At 42.2% G+C, this 20,495-nt stretch overlaps 1 protein-coding gene across 2 annotated transcripts in view; it reads left to right on the top strand.

The window, feature by feature from the left end:
* TMC7 (transmembrane channel like 7) overlaps nt 1-20,495 on the top strand; it is a 58,471-nt gene that overhangs the window by 27,273 nt on the left and 10,703 nt on the right. For both annotated transcript variants that reach the window (XM_006073936.4, XM_006073937.4), the window contains exons 6-13: nt 4,222-4,367; nt 7,603-7,750; nt 8,973-9,146; nt 10,225-10,382; nt 14,019-14,136; nt 14,427-14,524; nt 16,483-16,669; nt 18,975-19,105. In XM_006073936.4, the coding sequence (XP_006073998.2) occupies nt 4,222-4,367; nt 7,603-7,750; nt 8,973-9,146; nt 10,225-10,382; nt 14,019-14,136; nt 14,427-14,524; nt 16,483-16,669; nt 18,975-19,105 (1,160 nt within the window). The remainder of the gene's footprint in view (nt 1-4,221; nt 4,368-7,602; nt 7,751-8,972; nt 9,147-10,224; nt 10,383-14,018; nt 14,137-14,426; nt 14,525-16,482; nt 16,670-18,974; nt 19,106-20,495) is intronic.

The raw sequence follows: 20,495 nt of genomic DNA on the forward strand, positions 1-20,495 counted from the left end.
TTTTGTCCTGTGGTTTTAAAATCTTCACTAATGTAGTAGAGTATGCCTGTCACCTTTAGTCACTAAAACACACAGTTTTCAACATAGCAAGTAAGTAGCATTCTTACATCTTTTGTGTGTGTGTTTTAAAAATTAAGATCTGATTGACATGCAGTGTTGTATACACTTGAGAATGTACAACCTTTTGATACATTTATGTATTATAATATGATGACCACAGTAGCTTTAGCTAGTAACCTTTATCCTGTCACGTGTAAATTTAAATTTAAATAGGCCCAGGAGGGAGCTGGCCACAGAGATTAAGCAGTGGCTTGTCTTTGCTGAAAACAATTGAGCCAAGCTCATGATCACACCAGAGAAATTATTTTCCGGGCCCAGTGGACCTTTGTCCTGTTACGCTACTTGATTGAGGACAGTCCTGATACCAACCCAGGGCAATAAAGACAGGCTTTGTGTAGTTGGGCAAGTTTTTATGGCCTGTGTGCCCCAGAGTTACAAAAAAAAGATAGAGTCTTGTGTTTCTACATCTTTTATTTTCCTATTAAAAATTTACTTAACTATTCAGTATAAGAATACATGGTTTTCATAAGAAATATAAGACTTAATGAGTGAAAAATAAAATTACTTCTTCCCAGAGACCACTAATCCCTTCACACCATGGTTCATTGCTTTCTTGACCTTTCTTATGCACTTATATGGGCTTCTTAATATTCTACAATATGGATTTTTCATGATCTAGCCAGTCTCTGATTGATGAACATTCAGATTGTTTCCATTTTCCCCTTTCTAAACAATAGTGAACATCTAGTTGCTACGTTTACTATTTCTGTTCTCTGTGTATTTCCTTCTTCACTCTCCTAGGATGGTCTATCCTTGCTATTCAAGGAGGAGTCTGAGGTGAACTCATTTATTCCCACAGTAAGAGTCATGGACTTTTCTCTGCTGTATTTTCTCATAGGGTTCCTTTGGGCTTCGAGGTGGGGTGTTGTTTTGTTTTATTTTTCTCTGATAATAGCTTTATTGAGGTACAAGTCACATATTGTACAATTCACCAATTTAAAGTGTACAATTCAGTGGTTTTTAGTATATTCATAGAGTTATGCAGCCATTACCACAATCAATTTTAAAATATTTTTATCACCTCAAAAAGAAACCTGTACCCATTATCACCTACCAATTCCGCTAATCAATGCTAAGCAACCATTAATCTACTTTCTGTCTCTATGAAATGCTTATTCATGACATTTCTTATAAGTGGAATCATATAATACAAGATCTTTTGTCTCTAACTTCTTGGCAAATTTTTAAGGTTCATGCATGTTGGAGCATCTGTCAGTCTTTGATTCCTTGTTGTGGCCAAGTAAGAGTACATTGTGTGGAAATACTGCATTTTTTGTTTATACAGTCATAATGGACATTGGGATGGTTTTCACCTTTTGTCTATCATGAATGCTGCTGCTAAGTCGCTTCAGTCGTGTCCGACTCTGTGAGACCCCATGGACTGCAGCCTACCAGGCTCCTCTGTCCATAGGATTTTCCAGGCAAGAGTACTGGACTGGGTTGCCATTGCCTTCTCCTATTATGTGATGCTAAAAATATTCATGTTCGAGATTTTGTGTGCACATATCTTTTCACTTCTTTGAGGAGTGGAAATCACCGGATCAGATGTTTAACTTTTTGAGGGACTGCCAGACTTTTCCACAGTGGCTGTATGCTTTCCATCCTCGCTAGCACTGAATAAGTCTCCTGATGTGTCTACTACGTCCTTGCCAGCACTCGCTGTTACCTGGCCTTTTGATTATAGTCACCCTAGTTTGTGTGCGGTGGAATTTCTTTGTGGTTTGATTTGCATTTCTCTAATGAATAGTGTTGATCATGTGCTTATTGGTCTTTTGTGTATCTTCTTAGAATAAATGTCTGTTTGGATTCTCTTTTTAGTGTTAATTGGATTATCTGTGTTTTTATTGTTGAGTTATAAGAGTTTTTTTCAATATTCTAGATGTGCTGTGCTCAGTCACTCAGTCATGGCTGACTCTTTGCCACCCCATGGACTGTAGCCCTCCAGGCTCCTCTGTCCAAAGAACTTGCCAGGCAAGAATACTGCAGTGGGTTGCCATTTCCTTCTCCAAATATTACAGATACAAATACTTTATCATGTATATGATTTATAAATATTTTCTACTCTTCTCTGGATTGTCTTCTCACTTTCTTGATAGTGTCCTTAGAAGCACAAACGTTTTTATTTTTTCTGAAGTCCAGTTTCTTTTTTCTGTTATTGCTTGTGCTTTCGGTGTCATATCTAATAATCCATTGCCAGATTCAAAATCATGCGGATTTAACTCTCTATCTTCTTCTAAGAGTTTTATAGCTTTAGTTTTTACATTTAGGCCTGTAGTCTATTTTAGGTTAAAATTTACATATAGGGTAAGGTAGGGGCTCGGAGAAGGCAATGGCACCCCACTCCAGTACTCTTGCCTGGAAAATCCTGTGGATGGAGGAGGCTGGAAGGCTGCAGTCCGTTGGGTTGCTGAGGGTCAGACACGACTAAGCGACTTCACTTTCACTTTTCACTTTCATGCACTGGAGAAGGAAATGGCAACCCACTCCAGTGTTCTTGCCTGGAGAATCCCAGGGACCGGGAAGCCTGGTGGGCTGCTGTCTATGGGGTCGCACAGAGTCGGACACGACTGAAGCAACTTAGCAGCAGCAGCAGCAGCAGCAGGGGCTCAGCTTTATTTTATTTTTTGCATGTGGCTATCCAGAGAGGAACCTGGCAGATTGCAAAGAGTTGGACACGACTGAGCAACTGAGCATGTGTGCATGTCCAGTTATCTCAGCACTGTTTCTTTTTGCCCTTATCAAAAATCAGTTGACCGTGGATGTATGGGTTTCATTTTTGGACTCAGTTCTATTCCATTTACCTATACATCTATTCTTATACTAGTATCACATTGTTTTGGTTAGTGTTGTTTTGTTGTAAGTTTTGAAATTGGGATGTGTTAGTCTTACAACTGGAGAAGGAAATGGCAACCCACTCCAGTATTCTTGCCTGGAGAATCCCAGGGACAGGGGAGCCTAGTGGGCTGCCGTCTATGTGGTCGCGCAGAGTCGGACACGACTGAAGCGACTTAGCAGCAGTAGCAGTAGCAGTCTTAACAACTTTATTTTTCTTATTCAAGATTATTTTGGTATTCTGAGACCCCTGCAATTCTATATGAATTTTAGGATTATCTTAGCAGTTTCTCATAGAAGGCAGCTGGGATTCCGATAGCGATGTATTGATTCTGTTAGACCAGTTTGGGGAATGTTGGCATGGATCTCGTGATCCATGAACAAGGGATGTTTTCCCATTTACTTAGTTCTTATTTAATTTTTAAAACAATATTTTATGGTTTTAAGAATATAAGGTTTATACTTGATTTGTTAAATCTGTTCCTAAGGATGTCATTATTTTTGCTGTTATTGCATATGGGATTGTTTCCTTAATTTCATTTTTGGATTGTACCCCTATGTATTTTTAATGCTCAGACTTTATCTGTGCTTTATTTCCCAAACCCTAATTGAGCAGCTATATACTTCTGGAATTTTTTTTGAATTGGTCTAAATTTTTAAATTAATTTTTTAAAATTGAAGTATTAGTTGATTTACAGTGTTGTTAATTACTGCTGTGCAGCAAAGTGATTCAGTTATATGTATATTTGTATATATGTGTATATATATCTTTTTTTTAAATCGCATTGTATAGCATGTGAGATCTTAGTTCCTTGACCAGATATTGAACCCATGCCTCCTGTGTTGAAAGTGCGGAGTCTTAAGAACTGGACCACCAGTGAAGTCCAGTACATTATTTTTTTTATAATATACTCCTACTGTAAAGCACAGAGCTTGTTTATCCATTATTTATATAAAAGCTTACATATGCTAACTCCCAACATCCTCATCTTTGACTACCAGTTTGTTCTCTATATTCATGATTCTGTTTGTATTTGTGTCATATTTTAGACTCCCACATATAAGTGATATCATATGGGATTTGACTTTCTGACTTCACTTAGTTTGATCATCTCTAGTTGTATCCATGTTGCTACAGATCTGGAATTTTTCCAGTCTCTGGGAATTCAGGGATGAACAATGACACTGGAATGTGAATTCCTTGAGGTGGAGACTGGTTTCCTGCAGTCAGTTCAGCAATCTGACCTCGTGCCCTTGGCTTTATTTCAGGGTTTCCTGGAGGATACCTACCTCTTTTATGGACATTACACCATTGATGGGGTGAAATTTCAGAATTTCACCTATGATCTGCCTCTGGCTTATTTGTTAAGCACAATTGCCTACCTGGCTCTGAGCCTTGTTTGGATAGTGAAAAGGTACAGTTTATTTTATCATTTTGTTCTTTTTGAATTACTCTTGATGGTTGGAGTCTCTTGGAGGTCTGTGGACTCTGGGAGCCATTGCCCAAAGGATGAGAAGAATCCAAGGGTGGGCTTTATGGAAAACAAGATTTGTGAATGTGCTGGAGGCTGTGGAGACCTGGAGGAAATGGAGGCAGCATTTGGGAGCTGGAGTAGCAGCCTGGAGTTTTCAGTCATTCACTATTGAATACATTCCCCCAGCATTATCTTTGATCTGATATGTATACTAACAGGTCTCTATTGGGTTGCAAGTGGCAGAATCCCAACTCTGACTAACTGGGATAAAGGGGAATTGAGTGGCTGAGAGAACCAAGGAAGAGAGGAAACTCCAGATTACAGGAAGGACAAAGATGGATTCAAAACAACTCAAAGCACGGGCTCCTGCATTTCTGATTCTGCTGGTGGCAGCTTCCTTGTGTGGAGTCCCAGGGTCACAAGCTCAGAAATCCGCTGAAGGAACTCATTGGCTCTGCTTCATTCAGGCACCCAATCCCGGCCCTTCAGTTGTGGCCAGTGGGTTAGGGTCATATGAGATTGTGGCATTTCCCATGGTGGACAGATATCTTAGTGGGAGATGTCAATTCCAAGAAAAATGAGGAATATTAATTGTTTTAAGTTACTTTAACAAATAACTGTCCCCAAAAGTACAGTGGCCCAACACGATGAAAGTCATACATGAACTTCCTTACATGGAGTTCTTAGTGGGCACAGTGTAGAAGACTCCTTCTCAGTCCTGCCAGAGCTCAGGCTGACTGAAGCTTAGCCATCGTCTGCATGTGTGGCTTTGCTATTCCTCTTGAGGGCTGGAAGGGAAAATGACCTTGGAGGAGAATCACACGGAAGGTGTTTCTGGGCTCAGCCTGAGAGGGATGGACTTCACTGTCATTCTATCAGTATAGCTCAGTTACATGACCACAACTCACTGCAGGGCAGGCTGAGAACTGTTGTCCTTGGCTGGTAGCCACTTCCCAGCACTTGTGCTACGCTATGGAAGGAGAACCACACGTTCCTGATGGACGGCTTACTGTCTCCAACCCAAGTGGGAAGCTTGGATGAACACCTCTCTTACCCACTTCATTGTCCCTATAAGAGCCAGGCAGTGCTGTAAGCCATGGGGCTGTGAAGCTCCTTATTACAGATGTAAAAGAGACCAGGCTGTTAGAGTCTGAGTTTGTCCTCCATGGAGACCAGGGTTTGCCACCACAGAGAAAACCCCAGAGCCCAGCTAGGTACTTGTGTTCTGAGTCAGAATCTATGATATGAAAATGAACTGATGTGTGTCTATCCCCCACCAGACAGACAGTACTGACAGGAAAGAGCAGTCATTCTGCTCATCTTGAGGGCAGAAAGATGCTTGGTAAAGAAATGTTGGTTGACTGGGGCTCTGGCTTTACTGTCTGTGCTCGTGGTAGGGGCAGACCCAAGTTTTATGGACCTTCTGTGTAGACAGTATGGAGGGAACCTCTGTAAGACAAAGAGCATGAGAATATCTTTTGCATGTTATAAAAAATAAAAACAAGACCTCATGAACATGTTCCTAGAGGTGCTTCCAGGGCCTTGGAAGGGGCCCTGAAGAAGAAGCTTTATTAGCTGAACAGTGAATCCACCTGCAGGTCTTGACTGAGCTCTTTCACCTAATGGCCTTGATTGTTTCATGGTAAAGCCTGCAGAGAGGGTGCCCGTGATGTAATGGGGAGTGGCCTCCCCAGGCAGGAGGAAGTGCTATAGGGTAGCAAATAGGGTGGACTTGGGGTCCAGAGACCAAGGTTCAAATGTCACTCCACCTCTTTGGACCTCATTTTCTTTGTCTGTGAGATGCACACACCTAGAAGGGTTGTTGGGAGGATTAACTGAAACAGGGCAGGTAAAGAACTTAGCACTGGGCTTGGCACCTTGTAGACGTTAAAATCATTATCACCATCATCATCACCACTCAACTAGCCCCAGTTCTGCCTCTAGCTCTCTGGGCCTAGGAAATATTTTTTTCCTTCTCTAGATCTTAGTTTTCTCATCTGTAAAATGTAGGTTTGGTCTAAATCAGACCAATTCAACTGGAGTGGGACCTCAGAATCACCATGGAGCTTTATAAATAGCATAATTCTGGATGCACTACCCCCCATGAGACATACTGAATTAAAAATCTCAGGATATGGAATCACCTGGGAGTGATTCCACATGGAATCACTGGAAAAGCAGCCCAGGTGGTTCTGACATAAATGCCTTGCTATGAACCTTTGGCAGAATGACTGATTGCTATAATTCCTTCCACTTCTATTTGTGTTCACAACTCAGTAGCGAATCCTAAAAACACCCTGGTTTGTCTACAGAGTGTGTGGCATTTGATGTATTTATTGCTATGTCAAGTACCAGAGTATGTTTTCCAGAAAAGCATTTGAATGAGTATTAATTATGAACTTGTGCAACAGAGTTGTGTCTGACTTAAGCAGGTGCTCACTAAATATTTGGTTATTTTACTGTTTAAGTCATTTATTCATGCATTTATTCATCAAATGGATAGTGGCTATAATTATATCCAGGCCCTCTGGATATAAATGTAGCAAGACAGTCAGGGTACTTGTCAAGGAATTTAAAATTTAGTCAGGATAAGGACTTAAAAACACAGTGAACACATTAAATAACATGATTGTAGGTTAGGTTATTGCTGTCAGGGAAAGTAAAGAGACTGACTTGAAGTCGGAAACCACAACTTTAGATGGGATAGTGGGGGAATCTATGGAATACAGGGATAGTTGAGTGAAACCCCAGGGAATAAGAAGGCAGCCGTAGGAAGAGGGGAGGCAGAGAGAACTGCAAGTGCAAAGGCCCTGAGGCTGCAGGAGAGGTTCAGGTGTTTATGGAAAAGGAAAAAAGCTATTGTCATTACAGCAGAGTGGCTCTCTGGGAGGAAAGATGGTGCCATGCAGGATCATGTAGGACTCTAAGGTGTGTTGAGTTTGGATTATATTCCAGCTGTGGAACAAGGTCATTGAAATGGATAAAGGGACCAATTTTCAACACTGAGATGCCTGATTGTCTGCTCCATATTTAGAATGGTCCAGAGCTGGGCCATGCATGTCAAAATCAGTGGAAGGTGCAGTCACGTGTATATCCTTTTAATTTTAGACAAAGCCAATCCACAGGCCTATGTTTTTTTGTTGTAATAAAATGGATAATCATGTTTTGGGGTCAGGTCGGTGGAAGGGTTCAAAATCAACCTGATCCGAAGTGAGGAGCACTTCCAGAGTTACTGCAACAAGGTCTTTGCCGGCTGGGACTTCTGCATCACCAACCGCAGCATGGCGGACCTGAAGCACAGCAGCCTGCGCTATGAGCTCCGGGTGAGTGCTGCTCGGCTTTCTCTTGGTGGGAGCTGGGGTTGCAGCCTGCAGAGGAGCGAGTGGGGGCCGGGCTGTCCTACTTAGGTACCTTCCCCTGTGAGGTTTTCAAGAGTGTTTTGAAGAACCACTTCCTGAGGTTGATCACTTTACCTCCAAGCATAAAGCTGGTGAACTGGAGCTGGGGAAAGAGATGGTATCTTCCCTTCTCAGAACTTTTTTTTTTTTAATTTAGGAAACTTATTTTAATCCTAGTTGAAGAAAACTGATTCTTTTTAAAAAAATGTTGTTGGAGTATAGTTGATTTACAAAGTTGTGTTAGTTTCAGATGTACAGCAATGTGATTCAGTTATTACCTATGTCCATTCTCTTTTAGATTATTTTCTAATATAGATTATCACAGAATACTGAGTAGAGTTCCATGTGTTATACAGTAGGTCCTTGTTGGTTTGTACTGTTATTTTTCCACTTGATGAGAACCTGTCATAAACCAGGCGAAATAGAACGTAAAACAGGACAAATAGAAGTAAGAATGCTATGATGATAAGGTGGATGCAGAGAATATGAACATGCAGAAGTTCCAAATTAATCAGGATAAAAGGAGTAACAAATATCATCTTTATCAAACCTGCCCCAAAAGGAGGAGAGACAGATGATATCAAAAGATTAACAACATGAGATGGAAGGAGTCAAACCAGGTGTATTATTTGTTTAAAGAAATAACGCCTGCTGTGCTGCTTAGTCGCCCAATTGTGTCCGACTCTATGTGACCCCATGACCTGAAGCCCACCAGGCGTCTCTGTCCATGGGGATATTCCAGACAAGAATACTGAAGTGAGTTGCCATGCTCTCCTCTAGGGGATCCTCCTGATCCAAGAATTGAACCGAGGTCTCCTGCACTGCAGGTGAATTCTTTACCAGCTGAGCCACCAGGGAAGCCCCACAATGCCTACTACATAATTACTACATTAGATAATGTCCTGAATGGGCAGTTTTCACATATAGTGCAAAATGGAATTGCAGTCTTAATAGGAGGTTCTGCCTTTACTTAAGGTTTTAGTAGACTTGGAAACTGGTTGGGCTTGGTCTGAGAGGGTATCCTGGGGGAGATGAGTATTTAAGGAAACTAAAGATCGAGAGGGAGGGTATGACGATGAGTCACAGTTTCCACCCCTAAATATCCTTTCATCCCAGTGCTCACAAATGAGTTTTCTTTGGTTCTCAGGCAGATCTGGAGGAGGAAAGAATACGGCAAAAAATAGCAGAAAGGACTTCAGAAGAAACGATACGAATTTACTCTTTGAGACTATTTTTGAACTGTATTGTGCTGGCTGTTTTAGCAGCATGCTTTTATGCTATCTACAGAGCGACTATATTCTCTCAAGAACACATGAAAAAAGTAAGTGCTCCATGAAAGTCAATTTAACTTTTACTCCGGTAGTGCTAAGTGTATTGCAAACCTGCAAGAGACAGACTGTCATCATTCTGTTTTACATATGGGAATATACATTTGGCTGATATGACAAAAAAACTAAGATCAAACCAACCAATTTTTTATTTTCAGTAGGGAAAAAAGCATCCAAAATAGTGTGTTTGGGGTACCTACTCCCCCTGGAATTTACAGTATTCAAGTCTAGGCTGGACTGCCTGGATTTAAGCCCCAGCTGTACTACTTTAGTAAGTAGGTAAAGGGGACTCAGTTTACCTAAAATAACAGTAGTTTTAAAAATCCTAGTTGGTCTAGTGGCTCTGCTTCATGAAATCAGCCATCAGGGGCCCAGGTTCCTTCCATCTTGTAGCCCTGCCTTCCTTAGGACGTGGCCTTCTCCTGTATGGCACAGGGTAGCCCACCAGCCAGCGGGGAGGAAGTGAAGGAGATGGGGGGCAGCACATGGAGGTTGCATGGAAAACTTCTATTTATATCCCTTTGGCCAAAATTTAGTCAGATAGATAGCCATTTACCTAGGGAGATAGATTGCGTATCAATGGGTAGTTTACAGCATGTTCAATTAGTACTAATTGGCCTGGAATAGCCATTCTCTCCTTTCATAATAGAATTTCAATGACATATATGGCTATCTGGGAAAAAAATAAAATTACAGCCTTGAAAATTCTGTAAATTACCCGTTGATCCAGAGTGCATGGGTTTTTTAATATTTCACCTTAGTAAATCCAGTAGAGCTTGTTTTTCTTTCCATATGGTACTAGATCATGGTTCCTCTCTTTGAACACCCAAGGGAGAAGATTGCTTAGTTTTAGGTGCCATGTTGAATGAAAAAATGTTTTGTTTCATTTGCTAAATGTGTTTGGGTGTTTTCCCCACTTACAGTTTAATGAGATATAATTAACATTCAACACTGTGTGAGTTTAAGGTGTTGAGCATAATGATTTGACATATGTATAGTTGTGTTCTCTTAAGGTCAATTCATTTGTGATGCAATTTATTATACTCCTGACCAGTTTTGTTATCTTCCTAGGAAATTGACAAGATGGTTTTTGGAGAGAACCTCTTGATTCTGTACCTGCCTTCTATTGTGATCACGCTGGCCAATTTTATCACCCCGATAATCTTTGCCAAGATCATCCACTATGAGGATTATTCCCCAGGCTTTGAGATCCGGCTGACAATCCTTAGGTAATGCCTAGGCATGGCAAACAGGTCACCACTTGTCACCTCCCCTGCCCACAGCAGACACTGCTAATCAATTGTGGTACCTTTTTCCCTGCTGGGTCAAAAATCCTCTTCAGCCTTCAGATAGTCTCCACAAATGACTCAGTTTTCACATGCAGAGAAATCTCTTTGACTTAAGTGTCTACTCTGCTGCAGTGTATTTTCAGTTCATGTATTAGCATACTGACAGCTGAGGGCATAGGGTGGGTCCTTGGAGGAATGTTGCTCTGAAGATGTTAGAATGACACGTGTATACCAGCAGGAGAGTGAGGAAGTGGGAGAGAAGGGAAGGCAGCTAATAAAGGGTATGCTGTTTGGGAAGTTGTAACTGGGGCTCGGTTCTGCAGGACAGCTCAGGGAGTTTGCATGGAAAATATCTTAGGGTTTTCCCACTCAGTAGAGTGTTTGTCCTTCAACAAATGTTCACCCTCCCCTGCCTAAGAGTGGCTGAGTCCCAAGGGCATTAACTCCCCCACAAGTTCCATCCCATGGCCCCAACGCGTGGGCCTTGGGAAGAGAGTTAAACTAGAAACTTGCAGTAGGAACCTGAGACTTTTGCTGGAGTGAATGCTGAGAAAAATGTGGCCCAGATACCGACTGTGTGTGCTACTGTTGCCTTTTTATAATTTGTTGTAATCTCTCTTCTCATACTGAAAAATATTCAGTTTCATTAAAAAAAAAAAATGCCAAGGGTAAAGCTTGACTCAAGTTAACACACATGTGTTAAGGAGGACCAGGTGGGGACTGTATGAAACTGGAATGTTTTCTTTCTGCTTCTCAAATGCCTCAGGTGGTATTTGCATCTTTTAAAAAAAGGTGTTTTTTTTTGGAAATTTCCAAATAGGAAAGTATGGTGACCCCCTATGTGTGTCCATCACTTAGTTTCAACTATTTACCAACATTTTGCTAGTCTTTTAAATATAAATTTGTTTATTTTAATTGGAGGCTAATTACTTTACAATATTGTATTGGTTTTGACATACATTGACATGAATCTGCCACGGGTGTACGTGTGTTCCCCATCCTGAACCCCCCCTCACACCTCCCTCCCCATCCCATCCCTCTGGGTCATCCCAGTGCACCAGCCCCGAGCGGATATCCTGAATCATGCATCGAACCTGGACTGGCGATTCGTTTCACATATGATAATATACATGTTTCAATGCCATCCTCCCAAATCATCCCACCCTCTCCCTCTCTCACAGAGTCCAAAAGACTGCTCTATACATCTGTGTCTCTTTTGCTGTCTCGCATATAGGGTTATTACCATCTTTCTAAATTCCATATGTATGCGTTAGTATACTGCGGGCTCCAAAACCACTGCAGATGGTGACTGCAGCCATGAAATTAAAAGACGCTTACTCCTTGGAAGGAAAGTTATGACCAACCTAGGTAGCATATTCAAAAGCAGAGACATTACTTTGCCAACAAAGGTTCATCTAGTCAAGGCTATGGTTTTTCCTGTGGTCATGTATGGATGTGAGAGTTGGACTGCGAAGAAGGCTGAGCGCTGAAGAATTGATGCTTTTGAACTGTGGAGAAGACTCTTGAGAGTCCCTTGGACTGCTAGGAGATCCATCCAGTCCATTCTGAAGGAGATCAGCCCTGGGATTTCTTTGGAAGTAATGATGCTAAAGCTGAAACTCCAGTACTTTGGCCACCTCATGCGAAGAGTTGACTCATTGGAAAAGACTCTGATGCTGGGAGGGATTGGGGGCAGGAGGAGAAGGGGACAACAGAGGATGAGATGGCTGGATGGCATCACCGACTCGATGGACGTGAGTCTGGGTGAACTCCGGGAGATGGTGATGGACAGGGAGGCCTGGCGTGCTGCGATTCATGGGGTCGCAAAGAGTCAGACACGACTGAGCGACTGATCTGATCTGATCTGATACTGTGTTGGCGGAGAAGGCAATGGCACCCCACTCCAGTACTCTTGCCTGGAGAATCCCATGGATGGAGGAGCCTGGCGGGCTACAGTCCATGGGGTCACTAAGAGTCAGAGACGACTGAGCGACCTCACTTTCACTTTTCTCTTTCATGCATTGGAGAAGGAAATGGCAACCCACTCCAGTGTTCTTGCCTGGGACGGGGGAGCCTGGTGAGCTGCTGTCTATGGGGTCGCACAGAGTCGGACACGACTGAAGTGACTTAGCAGCAGCAGCATACTGTGTTGGTGTTTTTCTTTCTGGCTTACTTCGCTCTGTATAATAGGCTCCGGTTTCATCCACCTCATTAGAACTGATTCAAATGTATTCTTTTTAATGGCTGAGTAGTATTCCATTGTGTATATGTACCACAGCTTTCTTATCCATTCGTCTGCTGATGGACATCTAGGTTGCTTCCATGTCCTGGCTATTATAAACAGTGCTGCGGTGAACATTTTGCTAGTCTTCATTCATGCGGTTCCCCTACTCTGCTGGAATATTTTAAGCAAATTTCAGGCAGCATGTTTCACCTGTAAAAGCTCAGTGTATCTCCAAAGTGACAGAGACTTTTCTTTTTAAACATAGCCATCATCATGCCTCATAGAATTGTCAGGTCCCTGGTGGAGCTGTAGAGGGCTTTCTGTGATTGGTTGGTCTTGGTTTGTTCAAATCAAGATCCAGAGAAAGGCCCCCTGCTGGTTTGGGTTGTTAATGTTTCTTAAATCCCTTTTGTCCTTTCAAAAATCCCCCTCCCCTTGTGTTATGCCATTGGTTTGTGAGAGAAGCTGGGGCATTTGTCTTATATAATGTTCTTTATTTTGGGTTTAGATCATTGTTGCTGTTTGTGTCTTTTGTTTTTCTATACCCCCTCGTCACCAATAATGACTGTGGATTCAGACTTTTTAATTAGATTCCAAATGAGTTTTGAGTTATGGAAGCCTCCCTGGCAATGCTGGGTACTCACATCTCCTAGGAGGACAGAATATCAGATGGATGGTATAGGTTTGCTCACCAACTCACACACTTTTTAATGTTTCTATTTCATTTAATTTTTTAAAATTATAAACCAAACAATAAATGAACCATCTTCATAGAAAACGAGCCCTCTGCCCTCCTGTCTTAAATCCACTTCCCCCCAGCAGCCCTTATCTACATGGTTCCTGTTGTTCATGCCAACATTCACACATTTTGTTTTCTTTTAAAAATAGGATTGTTTCTACCTGAGACTCTGCCATGTATTTTTTTTTTCCACTTCTCAATATATCCTAAGCCATCTCTCAAAACTGATACTTAGAAAATTCAGTTAGTTCTTTGCAGGAGTTGTTCTGAGCATGGCTACATCGTCATGGACTCAGGACTTCCCAGCTTTCTGATATTTTTTTTTTCTTTTGCATTTAAAAAAATGTGATAAAATATGTATATAACATGAAAGTCAGCATCCTCGCCACTTGTAAGTGTGTAATTCAGTGGCACAAAGTACATACTCAATGCTGCCATACATAATCACTACTGCCATTTCCAGAACTTGCTCATCATCCGAAACTGAAGCCCGGTGCCCATCTGTGGGTTTGCTGTTAATAAGGCAACTCCTCTGCACCCAGCCCTGTTCCGAGGGGCCAGCTTGCCCCAAGCCCTTCTCATCCCATGTTCCCCGCCTCCCCTCTCCCCGCAGGTGCGTCTTCATGCGGCTGGCCACCATCTGTGTGCTGGTGTTCACCCTGGGCTCCAAGATTACATCCTGTGACAACTACTTGTGTGAGCTCTGTGGCTACAACCAGAAACTCTATCCGGTGAGGCTGGGGGGAAGGGCGTCCTACAAGGTGGGTCATTTGCAGGGGGCGGTAGCATTAAGGTCGAGAGAACAGGCCATGGAGCCAAGGGTGTGAATCCCAGGTGATCCTCTTTCTTGCTCTGTAGCTGAGTCTGTCACACCAGGAACTCCTAAGGGTTTGAAAATCCAAGTCTGTGCTGGAGCTCAGGGGAGTGTTGGCTGGTGGCACAAGATCGGGGACTGGAAATGACCTCGGTATAACCTGGCTTTTTCTCCTCCAAGTCAGGCTTGTTTCTCTCTTGGTTTCAGTGCTGGGAGACCCAAGTTGGGCAGGAAATGTACAAGCTGATGATCTTTGACCTCATCATCATCCTGGCTGTGACACTTTTTGTGGATTTTCCTAGAAAGTAAGTGTGAGGGGCACCCCTCTTATCTCCCCCCACCCCTCATCCTCCCCAACAGGTCCCCATCACAGCTGCTCTTCACTAAGTACTGGATGATGCCACGTCCTGGAAACCACTTGACAACCACTGGCACCTCTCAGACAGCTCCAGGCCATCACCCCGAGTCCATTATGCGCCCCATTGAAAGGCAGCAGAAAGAGCAGAAATGAGGCTGCTTTCCGGGGGATGCCCTCAGGGTGACTTCTTGCCATGTCACAGCCACGGGCCCTGTTATTGGAGGCCCTCCAGGCTGCAGTGGACACTGCATTTCCTAATCTGTGTTCAAGCCCAGCACTGCCCGTTTCCTCATCACGTGACCTTGGGCAAGTTACTTAAGCTCTGTGCCTGTTTTTCCTACCTGTGAAATGGGAATACTGGCAGCACCCATCTCATACGCCTTTGGTGAAGATTAAATGACAAAATGCAGATAAAAGTACTAAGAACACTCCATGCCACGAAACTCAACAAAACATTAACTGTCACCATCAGAATTATCATTACTATGCCTTCATTAAAAAAAAAAATTTTTTTTTTCTCAGCATCTTTTTGAGCCTTAAGTGAAACTGTTCACTTAATCATATGTACAAATTCTTTTTTACTCACCTGTACAAATTCTCCTGGCCTATGCCAGAAGTTCAATAAACCCATAAAAGTAAACATTGAAAAAGAAACTGTCCTTTTAAAAAAATTACACAAATATGATGTGAATGTTTATATTACAGTTTTTAAATATTTAAATATATATAGAAATTCTGAGAATAGTGAGAGCCCTCTTGTTACCTTACCCCTAATTCCCCAGACCCACCCCACTCCTCGGAAGTGGCCGTTGTTAACACCTGTGGGTAGATCCAGCCATCCTTAAAAGGAAAACAAAAGCATATTTGCATAAATACACATGTAAGTAAACACACAGTCTTGCTGAAAGTGTCCTTTTCTCACCCACAAACGGGATCATGTTACATCTATGTGGGTCCACAGCTTGCTTCGGAGAAGGCAATGGCACCCCACTCCAGTACTCCTGCCTGGAAAATCCTATGGACAGAGGAGCCTGGTAGGCTGCAGTCCATGGGGTCGCTGAGGGTCAGACACCACTGAGCGACTTCCCTTTCACTTTTCACTTTCATGCATTGGAGAAGGAAATGGCAACCCACTCCAGTGTTCTTGCCTGGAGAATCCCAGGGATGGGGGAGCCTGGTGGGCTGCCGTCTATGGGGTCGCACAGAGTCGGACACGACTGAAGGGCCTTAGCAGTAGCAGCACAGCTTGCTTTTTCCCCCACACAAGCAAAATACCATGACTTTACATGTCAGGACACATATACATTTTCCTCGTATGTTTTAAAGACTGTGTAATAGTCCCCTGTACACATTGCTTCTAATTTGATGATGAAGCCCCTACTGATGGGCACTTGGGTTGTTACCCGGTATTTTTGCTAATATGTGATAATGCTACAGTGAATAGCTGTGTGTATTTATCTCGGGCCCCTGGTCCTAGGGTTTCTATAGGAAGCTTCTAGGATTCCAGGAGTGGCATACAGGGCGATAGGTCCCTCGTAAGCCATTATCTGTGTGGATGAACAATAGCGCTGTACTTTTTGAATTGAGTGGCATACCAGCACACAGAGACTGCAGCTCATTTACTGTCTATGCAGTGCAGTGCAGTAAGCTGTGTTTTAATCCCCCTATGTTTCAGATGAGAAAAATGAGCCTTGTCTAATGTTACTTGGCTGGTAAACTATAGGTCTGAGACTTGTACCCTAGTCTTAATGACTCCAGAGTTCACTCTACTTTGCATCTTCTAGACATACGACGAACAGTTTGCATGAGAAGTGTGCATGGAAACAGCCCTAATTGTGTGGATGTGGTTCTGTGTCTCGGCCGATGCTGGTAGTCCAGGCGGTAAGCTGTCCTGTTTATTTGCAGGATCCTGGTGACCTACTGTTCCTCCTGGAAGCTTTTTCAGTGCTGGGGAGAGCAGGAGTTTGCTATCCCTGATAATGTTCTGGGAATTGTTTACGGGCAAACCATTTGCTGGATTGGAGCCTTTTTCTCACCCCTTCTTCCTGCAATTGCAACCTTAAAGTTCATTATCATCTTTTATGTGAAAGAGGTAAGGAGAGGTGGGGTTGAGGGGTCGATAACCCGGACCATTCTTGATCTTGCAGGACATTCAGCACACACATGCCTGGAGCCCACTCAGATCCCATCAGATGTATCAGAATTGCATCCCTTATTTGATATATATTTTTTTTTATTGTGGAAAAAAAAAACTTTGAATGGATTTTCACATTTTTATTGTTTTGAGAGTTGAAGAATGGTCTTGCTCCTATGGTTTAAATGTTTTTCTATGTAGCTAACAGTTGAGCTGCAATTGATCAATCAGTTGACAGTGGTTCATTTTGGTGATTTTTAAGAAAAGGTTTATTATTTAAAATTATTTAATTTTCTGCTTGGCATTTTGAGCTGGTGCATTTATTTTCAGTTCTCAGTTATTTATGTAGCTCCTTAAACAGCTCACAGATTGTAGGCATTGTACCTGAACTAAGGGCTCAGTGGGTGAAGTAGCCCTACAGATGACTAATTTATCTTGGCTTGTTAATCAAACTTTTTAAAATTATAGATGCAATATATGCTCACTGTTAAACATTTAAACAGTGCAGGTATGTATTCCATCCCTTCTTCTAGAGGTACCCTCTGTTAATAAGCCCAACATAATTGAGCACCTAATATACCAGGCCCTAGGTATTAAAAAATGGAAGTAATAATAGTATTATTAATAAGTACAACAGTACTAACAGGTGATAATAATACTGTGTCCTCCCACTCTGCTGAACCACTATATAGATGATCATGTAATACTTTAAAGTAGGTACTGCTAGTAACCATATTTTATAAATTAGGAAGCTGAAGTTCAGAGAGGTTAAGTAACTGATCCAAGATCACACAGCTTATCAGTGACTCCTGAGATGTGAACCCAAGTTTACCTCACTCCAGAGCCTATGCTCTTAATCCAGTAGGCTGGGCCTTTCATTGGGTCATACTTTCTGCCCAGCTGTTTTGGTCTTTGAAGAATGTTCCAGTGCTTTCATTTGAAAACTTCAGTTGGCTGAAGTCACCACAGGAGAAGTGGATGCCAGAAAGCTCGTAGGAACTTTTTCTTCCTCCAGAAAGTATCAGTTAGGCAGTGGCTTCCCAGCGTGTAGCTCAGTAGAGACAGCGTGGGGGTAATAGAATGGATCACAGGCACTGGACTGAGTTCTGACACCCCAGCTTGGCTGGCCAGCTGCCCCCAGACACCCTGACCAGACGCCAGGGTCCCTCGGCTCACAAGATGCTCTGACTGCCGTGGTCACAGGAGCTTGATGCTGCTGAGACTATAGCTTTCTGCAATACTCAGGAGGAAGTATATGCCTCTTTCTCCCTCCCTCCCCACCTGATCTCCCCTTCAAGTCTTTCCCTCATTGGAAATATTTATTTTTAATATATAGGAAAGGAACTTAAGCACTGGGGGTCCAGTGCAGAGGGTGATGTTTCAGTCCCCGGTCAGAGAGCCTGAAATCCCATGTATCATAGCCAAAAAAACCAAAAACATAAAAACAGAAACAGTATTGGAACAAATTCAGTAAAGACTTAATATATAGGAAAAATCCATGTTCACGTAAAAATGCAAGCAAAGTATCTCCTATTCTGGTATGTATATATTTAATACATATTTAAACCCCTAAGGAGAATACTTTTTGAATCTTTTCAAATCTTCATGCTGTGTACTGTAAATATATCACGTTGTATACTCTACCTTATAATTTTATTTGTCAATTATACCTCAGTAAAGCTGAGAAAAGAAATTTATGGTAAAGTGTTTAAAAATACATTTTTTTAAAAAACAAATGAGATCATACAGTACAAAGTTTTGATGTCCCGACTTTTCATTTGACAGTACCTTATACGATGTAAAGCTCTCTTGTTTTTTCTAAGGGCTAGGTGGTTTTCCATCGTATGAATCACTTTAACCTTTAAGGAACTACATTGATAGCTGCTTACATTGATAGCTGCTTTGGTTGCTTTCCAGAGAAGGCAATGGCACCCCACTCCAGTACTCGTGCCTGGAAAATCCCATGGATGGAGGAGCCTGGTGGGCTGTAGTCCATGGGGTCGCTAAGAGTCGGACACGACTGAGCGACTTTTTTTTTTTTTTTTTTTGGTTGCTTTCAGTTATTCCCTGTTATCAACAACTGTAGCAGTAAATACCATGTACATGTGTTTTGGCCATTTTTTTCACTTTGGTCTGTATTGCTGACTACCCTCTAGAAAGGTTATAGCCAATTTATATTCCCACTGTAATGCATGACTGTGCTCATTTATCCTCAGAGAAGCAGTGCTCTTCATTTTTCCTCTTTCTTCCTTTCTCTCCTTAGATAAGTCTTCTTTATACCTGCAGACCCTCTCCGAGGCAGTTCAGAGCATCCAATTCTAATTTCTTCTTCCTGTTGGTGTTGCTGATTGGACTGTGCTTGGCAATTATACCTCTGACAATCAGCATGGCACGGTAAATATGACTTTCTTTCCAGAACATTCCCTCCTTGACTTGTCCCTCTTTTGTGTTAAAGCCTTCTTTGCATTCTTTATTGGCACCAGCAGAGGTCAGTAAGTCACTCCTGGCTGTCAGGTCCACCTTTGTTTTGGAATCACCCTCTGGATGCTGAAATATCTTGATTCACTTCTGAACTTGGACTTAGAGGTTTCCCATTGGTTTTGAGAGTGTTGTTTGGATCTGTTCCACCCGATCCCTTTTCCTAGGACCTCTCCTCTGGTTGCCTTTGGGATTGTTTGTTTCTGATTGTAAAGATAATGCATGGTCACTGAGAAGATTTGGCGTGTCTTCTATGTACCAGGCACTGTTCTAGGTGCTGGGGGTATAAAGACAACTCAGACATGGCACAGGGGAGTGTGTCATCTAGTGTGGAATTTGGAAAGAAGGGAAATGTTCAGTCCTGAGGATGAGAAATTGAGGGTTCCAAACCCAGGGGTGCCACTTTTTCTGTTATAACCATTTATACCAGACTCTGGAAAGAGTAAACGACTTAGCCTTTGCAAGCTATATGGTTTCTGTAGCACTTATTTGGCTCAACTGATTACGTATCATCTGTGTTGCAACCTATGCAGCCTATGTTGCATCTATGTATATAAGCCAGTAGGCAAGACTATGTTCCAGTAAAACTTTATGAAAAATAGACTGTGGACCAGATTTGGTCTATGGGCTGTAGTTTGCCACCCCTTGACTTAGTCTCATGGAATTCCGTTTCTTTATTTTATCTTATTTTGTCCCATGTCTTCATTTTTTTTTTTCTTATATTGGAGTGAGTTGCCATTTCCTACTCCAGGGGATCTTCCTGACCCAGGGATTGAACCCACATCTCTTGCATCTCCTGCATTGGCAGGTGGATTCTTTACCACTGCGCCTCATTTCTTCATCTTTAACTGAAAAGCCTAGAACTTTGAATTCCTCTCTCAGGTTTTATTATTTTTTAAACTAATTTGAGTCTGTGTCAGTTCAGTTCAGTTCAATTGCTCAGTCGTATCTGACTCTGACCCCATGGACTGCAGCACGGATTCCCTGTCCATCACCAACTCCCAGAGCTTGCTCAAACTCATGTCCATCGAGTTGGTGATGCCATCCAACCATCTCATCCTCTGTCGTCCCCTTCTTTTCCTGCCTTCCATCTTTCCCAGTATCAGGGTCTTTTCCAATGAGTCAGTTCTTCGCATCAGGTGGCCAAAGTCTATGTATGTTTAGTGTAATGGTAGTATGTTATAGATTGAAAAATTCAAGTAGACAGAAAAGAGTGTAAATTAAAGAAATTTATTATGAAAAATGTATTTTTTAATGCATATGGAATAATACTGTTTACAACTTAATTTGTTTCATTTTTATATTA

This window comes from Bubalus bubalis, chromosome 24 (assembly GCF_019923935.1).
Source record: "Bubalus bubalis isolate 160015118507 breed Murrah chromosome 24, NDDB_SH_1, whole genome shotgun sequence".
Taxonomy (NCBI): domain Eukaryota; kingdom Metazoa; phylum Chordata; class Mammalia; order Artiodactyla; family Bovidae; genus Bubalus; species Bubalus bubalis.